Source organism: Rhipicephalus sanguineus, chromosome 5 (genome assembly GCF_013339695.2).
Source record: "Rhipicephalus sanguineus isolate Rsan-2018 chromosome 5, BIME_Rsan_1.4, whole genome shotgun sequence".
NCBI lineage: Eukaryota > Metazoa > Arthropoda > Arachnida > Ixodida > Ixodidae > Rhipicephalus > Rhipicephalus sanguineus.
This window is the reverse complement of record NC_051180.1, coordinates 42,483,650-42,490,398: the sequence shown is the minus strand read 5'-3', so window position 1 is coordinate 42,490,398 and position 6,749 is coordinate 42,483,650. Positions and strand designations below refer to the sequence as shown.

Below are 6,749 nucleotides of genomic sequence, written 5' to 3'. Positions count from 1 at the left end.
TGGGTGGAAAGCTCGCTGTAAGCTCTTAATTACGAGTAAATATGGGCATGATGTACAACGAAAGTAATAAATCCGCACGTGCGTTTCAATTTTGTGTTTGCTTAGCGTAGCATATAATTTCCAAGTGCCGTGTAGGATCAAAGGGACGTTCCGCACAATGTCGTTTACCAAACAAAACTCAAATTACTTATAAAAGAATGCTCCATATCATACCCATTAAGGGAACGTAATGCTACAAATATTGGGCCACATCCTTTCAGACTTACCCCTGCGTGAGTTAACAGTGCCGTACCCGTGCAGGTCGTGTAATTAGAGAACTGTAATCTTCTTTTATACAATCACTGCTCCTTGTCCAAATAGCCTGGAAGAAATCAATTAAATGGTGCAGAGGTGGCTCATAAAGCAGTGGCAACGCGTCGTAGGTCCATATAGTCATGTCTGCACCGTACGCGTGGCATTTGCCTCGCACTTATCGTCGCAATGACTCAAAACTCGGCTGCAACTTGATGCGTAGCGCAGCTCTTTCTTTGACATCACTCGCGAGAATGCGGCGACACCGAACAAACAGCGCGTGCCGCGCAGCGCTTGGTGGTACACGGTGTGTTGTCTCACGAAGTTTCGTTAATATCGGTACGTCAACAGAGAACCGGTTCCACCGAACACGAAATAGGATAAATAAAGCAGAAAGCAAAAGGCTTACGTAAACCAGGAACTGTTTGCAATGTGAAGCCGCGCTTCGCGAAAGTCAGAGCTACGATAATCGGTTCGCTTTTGATTTCTGTCGTGCGAGATATTGTAATCTGTTTTCGAGGGACTGTTTGCGTTTTCGCGCTGTTATTCCGCGAAGAAGAGTTCCGTACAGCTACATTTTTTTTGCTTCGTTTTCCGATATAGTCCTTTTTCAAATAGACGTTGTACTCTGTGTGCACCAACGTATCACTGTCCAGACTCAGGTATAGTTTACTTCTTTTCAAACAAGAACCAATATATACGCCCGTAAAATTACGATCTTCCATCGCGATGATATCAGCTTATCGCACGTCGCGCTGCGCAATAATTCCAATTCCAGGAAACCAAAGGCCATACTTTACTGAAAATTAGACTTAACGAAAACAAAAACCAACGGGCTTTGATAAGATAGAGCCGGTCTCCTACGTTCAGGTATCACACGGTTTTTTTTTTTTTTTTACTGCGTACGTTGCTGTCGCACTTCACTTTACATCATCCTTATATTTTGAAAAGCCTTGATCGTGATGTTTAACATCCAGAGGGATAGTGTGCATCTGGTCATAATGACGTTCTTACGTGCAGTGTCATAACGTAATAATGGAAAATCGTTGACACTTACCGGATACGGAGAAACGACGTCTCTGATCAAGGGTATTGAAATAAGGTGCGAACATTCTCGGGTTTTTATGTGCATTATACATGATGTGATTACCAGACACATCGAAGTGGAGAACTCCGGTTCAATTTTGACCGCCAGGGCTCGTTTAACACACACATAAATGTGAGTACACGAGTGTTCTTGCAATTCAGTCAATCCTTCCTGTATTTTAAGCAGTTCATTGCAGCCAGCAGTGTGTCGGAACGGAACGAAAACGAAAAAAAGACGATATTTTTGACTGGAACCCCCCCTAGAAACGCAGCCGCACTGGCTCTGGGAATCGAACCCACGACCTCGATCTTAGCAGCGCAACATCTAACTTACTCTAAGCCTAGAATAACAGAGAGCTGAGCTAGTTGGTACGTATTCATTCTAAAAAGAGACAGGGCGTGCAAACACGGACACAAGAAAGAGATCAGGACACCACAAACGCCGACTAACAACTGAAGAGACGCACAACGGCTGAAAAGAAAGAAGGCACGAAAACTTATCTGCGCATGCCCATGCAACCGGCGAACCTATCAATCCGGCACGCGTGGCGGTCTACGTGGAAGATAACTGTTAAGGCATTTGATTTCATCTTTATGCAAGTTAATCGACGGTTGGCTCACGCATGCGCTACCACTATTCTCGATATGCCATGCTTCAATCATCAGGCGCGTTTCTTCATTTCTATGCCGGTACAACACTGCGCATTCATCGAATTTTGGCGTGCACTTACAATCTCGACAATGTAAAGATAGATTAGAAGGTGAGCCTCCTGTTAGCGATCTCTTATGTTCCAACAATCTCTGGTTAATGCATCTGCCCGTCTGTCCTACGTAGAAGCGGCCGCAGCTGAAAGGGACCTTATACACCACACTCGTACGGCAATCAGTGAATTTTTTGGTGTGTTTTACGAAACAATTATCGGTCCGCTTCTTGTCTTTTACTCGCTCATTCTTCCTCTGCACAGCGGCACAAAGGAAGAAACGTGTCGTAGGTATTCCGTACATTCATTGCATATCTCACAGGCTAAAGAAAGTAGGAAGTAGATACGGCGTTAATGTTGTTTTCACGGCTGCCAATAAGCTAGGCAAGATTTGTGCCGCTGTGCAGAGGAAGAATGAGCGAGTAAAAGACAAGAAGCGGACCGATAATTGTTTCGTAAAACACACCAAAAAATTCACTGATTGCCGTACGAGTGCGGTGTATAAGGTCCCTTTCAGCTGCGGCCGCTTCTACGTAGGACAGACGGGCAGATGCATTAACCAGAGATTGTTGGAACATAAGAGATCGCTAACAGGAGGCTCACCTTCTAATCTATCTTTACATTGTCGAGATTGTAAGTGCACGCCAAAATTCGATGAATGCGCAGTGTTGTACCGGCATAGAAATGAAGAAACGCGCCTGATGATTGAAGCATGGCATATCGAGAATAGTGGTAGCGCATGCGTGAGCCAACCGTCGATTAACTTGCATAAAGATGAAATCAAATGCCTTAACAGTTATCTTCCACGTAGACCGCCACGCGTGCCGGATTGATAGGTTCGCCGGTTGCATGGGCATGCGCAGATAAGTTTTCGTGCCTTCTTTCTTTTCAGCCGTTGTGCGTCTCTTCAGTTGTTAGTCGGCGTTTGTGGTGTCCTGATCTCTTTCTTGTGTCCGTGTTTGCTCGCCCTGTCTCTTTTTAGAATAATTACTCTAAGCCACCGCGGGGAGTCCGTCCGCTGGCAGAAATAGGAGACAGAAAAATAGAGTATCCACTAATTCGCGTTCGATTTATTCAACAAAGGAACTGTGTAATCGAATACATTCCAACAATAAGGCGGCATCGTTGACTCGAGCTCATACTTAAAAAAATATTCTTCAGATAAAACTGTTTCTAAAAGCTTACGTCCGCAAGCCTCTAGTAGTATTTCAGTGGTTCTAGCAAAAACGTAACTCCGTCAGCCTGTGTTCAGGAATTGCTACAATTATAGTCATTTTGCAGAGAAGTCAAGTTCGGGCTAACTCCCTAACGAAGCAATTCTTGGGAACATAAAGCAATATAACCGCGACATATGTGCTGCTTTATATAAAAAAGAAAAAAAAAGAGTCCAGTTCTATACGCATGACGCAGCTACGCCAGATGAAAGCGTAACTGTCGAAAATTATTCAAATGTAACGTGCATATGCTTTGCGTGCAGGAATTACAATGAGATGTTTCTCGTCAAGACAGCCCATCGTATATACTCACGCCAGGTTCGGAATAATGTGAAGGTAAATTAAAACACCGCGCTCCCAAATGTAACAGGAACACTGATATTTTTCTTTTACTTAATGTACCGACCTGTTCCTACGGGGACGTCACGAAGGAAAGGGTATGTATTTTAATATCAACACCAACATGATATCATAATTGTAGCCTAAGTTTGCCAGTGATATTAATCTGACAAAACACCACTACATGAAATACAAGGCGCAAAACATGTGCATTAGTTGTATAACATTAAGGCAACGCCTCACAGATGTAGAAATTCATCTGTTGTTTTAAACAGATATTCTCAATGCGCATTGACTTTTTAACCGATTGAACGGTGGCAACGCGCAACCACTTGATGGGATGAACCTCGACGTACAGGAGTGAAACGATTCCTACACGGCGATGCACTCTCATTAATTAGAAGCCCGTTGTCTTGGTGTCCGTTGATTCATATGGCAGTTTGAAAAAGGCGTAGCCCGCACTCATTTCTTTGTCACTTTATGTGTTCCGTTTCATTAAAGCGAGCGATAAGACAGAGCGAAAACAAAAATGAGCATGCCACTTTTTGACCTTTACATTTATGTGAACGTAAACATATATAGAGGTCACATTGAGAACACTTGACAGATGTAGCTGCGTTTTCACACAACAAATTGTTTTGCGTGCAAAATACGGCATGTCTATTTTTTCCTTTCGTTTTATTTTCAAAACACGGCTTGTGAAACAAGCAGTACGTGCGTCAGCGTAGATCTCGTTCGATGAAATAAAAAAAAACGCTTCGAACTTCGGTCATGGTTTGATGCACTACACTGTTCAAAAGGAGAACTATGAACCTGCAGAACAACCTTGGCACACTTCGAGGTACTTTCCTGCATGTAATTGCGAAGCGCGCTTCAACAGGTATTTAGGCTAAGAGGCATAAAAAAGCAGGAAGTATTTCAATTAACTTCAACAGCACTTGTATTAACATCCCGCAAGATAATGGAAACTCAGCTACGCCGCTCATAAAGAATAAACATTTACTTGGTGCCTACATATAAAATGTTTAAGAGCGAGAGAATCATTTGTACTCACTGGACCATTTTGTCGAAGCCGCCTTGATGAGCTGCTGCTTCAGCGGAGTCCTCTTGTCCAGCTTCACTCCGTCGAACTCAAAGTTATCCGAGGAGTTGCGGAGCAACTGCGCCATGGCCTTGGCCCACAGGAAGCAGTAGTCGTCGCCGTGCGACTCCTTTCGCGCCTCGGACTCGAAGAGAATGAGCATGCGACGCCAGCCGAAGCGACGGCAAAGCCCCAGGAACCCCTGGCACAGACCGGAGAAGGACAGTCCCGCGCGAGTCATCAGATAGTACTCGCTGCCTTCGTGCATCTTGTCCCAGAAGTCGTACGCCAGCGCGCCCGCGGTCACCATCGGCAAGCGCCAAAACTTGAGCAGGCGAGCCACCGAAGCGGCGGCGTAGTCGCACGCGGGCCCCACGAAAACGTGCGCCGCGCCACGCGCGTGGTCTCGGACCGCGTGCATCGTCGCCAGCGGAGACTGGCAGCCGGAGTCCCGGTACGTGACGCGGAACTGCCAGCCGAACTCGCGAGACGACCGGGACACGGCCAGTTCGACGGCAGGCCGCACCCGGGCCAGGGAGAACAGGTACGACGAGTTGCCCGGAAGAAGTACGGACATGCGGACGGTGTTGTTCCACGACGTCTCGTCCGGAAGTTGCGGACTCGTCGAGTCGTAGCCGTCTCCGTCATCGTCTACTACGCCGGTCAGCAGCACGCCGCCGGCAGACAGCGCGCCATAACAGAGCAACAGGGCGACGACAGCTCCGATCGCTGGTGGCCCGCGCCTCCGCATGCTGGAATGCCTTCTGACAGGGGAGCAGCGAGTGCCCTATGCGGGACGACGGGTGCGCGGGCACGAGCGCTCCTCTTTCGGGACAAGCGCGCGCTCGGAGGAAACGAGCGCCGCCGCCGCTAGCGGCGGCCGCCAAAAGCAACGCGCTCGCGTTAGAGGGTCAGCGAGACGGTAGGGAGCAGTTTTTCCGCGGGCTCGCTGCGACTAGGAGCAGGCCCCGTGCCAGCCGTCCGAGGAGACTGATCTGAGCCGTAGTAGGGCGCGTAATCCATTCAGAAGTGTCAACGTGTGGAGCGTAGCCCTGTTGCGACGGGCGTCGTTTCTCCCGTGGATCCAATAACGTCGCCGTGCAGCGATCAAGTGCAGCAACTGCCAGTAAAGAAATAAGTGTTCTTTCAGCAGCTGTGAGAGGGGCGCAAGAAGGCCGTCCCTTTCCTCTTCTATTTTACGCTTGCTACGGGTTTGTTTGCTTTTGTGGGCTCTCTCGAAGCACCGGGCAAGTTTTGGGAGGCTTTGTGTTGCAACAGTTTTTCACAGCTTCTACATCCGCGGTTGGGCCTCGTATTTTGTGCTAGCATCTTCGTGATCACGGTAACACATACAAAATTCATGTGACGACAACCCTCCCCCACGTCGAAAAGTATCTACAACATAAAGCAGAGAAAAACTACCAACACGAACAATGTTACGGTGTGGCGATGGAGGTTAGTATGCTCACTTATCACCTACCCAAGCGCTTGAACAATAAGGTTCAGGAGGCTCAGGAGACTACGTTTTACGATCATTTGAAACAGTGGGAGCCAATGAAACAAATACCTTGTCCCGCAGTATAATGCGCAGCCGAAAATGTGTACTATATGATCATGTTCATTTTCTATAATGACTCAGCCTGCTTAATACCCTGCGTTCAGTGCTTTTGCGTCCAGGGGCTTCAAGTTTTGTCTGTGGAGGAAAACAACAATTATCTGCTAGAATTCAACAAACCCTTTCTTGGCGCGCTTAAAAGCCAACCCCGGCGATTTATCTAGGTCGATGGATCTCAATGAAATTCGCTGCGTACGTTCCTTTGCACGTTTCCGTCATTTATGCCAAATTACAGGCTTGAGACATGCGCAGATTGTTTGCAAATGAATTTTAAAGATTGTCTGCAAACGCCCTCCTGGCTTCCCACAATTACTGGCAACATTGCGTCTGTGACGTCAGTATTGGGAAGGCGGCGGAAGTGACGCAGCCGAGGGCATCGCTAACTTCGGCGCTTCGGCCGCTACAGCGAGCGTCTGCTGTGC

At 47.4% G+C, this 6,749-nt stretch overlaps 1 protein-coding gene across 1 annotated transcript; it reads right to left on the bottom strand.

The window, feature by feature from the left end:
- Positions 1 to 4,671: 4,671 nt before the first annotated feature.
- Positions 4,672 to 5,463, bottom strand: LOC119394631 (atrial natriuretic peptide receptor 3). The gene has a single exon (XM_037661949.1). The coding sequence runs from the start codon at positions 5,461 to 5,463 to the stop codon at positions 4,672 to 4,674; it is 792 nt and encodes a 263-aa protein (XP_037517877.1).
- Between the last annotated feature and the right edge of the window lie 1,286 nt (positions 5,464 to 6,749).

Coding starts and splice junctions, on each gene's coding strand:
- LOC119394631 (XM_037661949.1), bottom strand. CDS start 5,463: ATGCGGAGGCGCGGGCCACCAGCGATCGGAGCTGTCGTCGCCCTGTTG.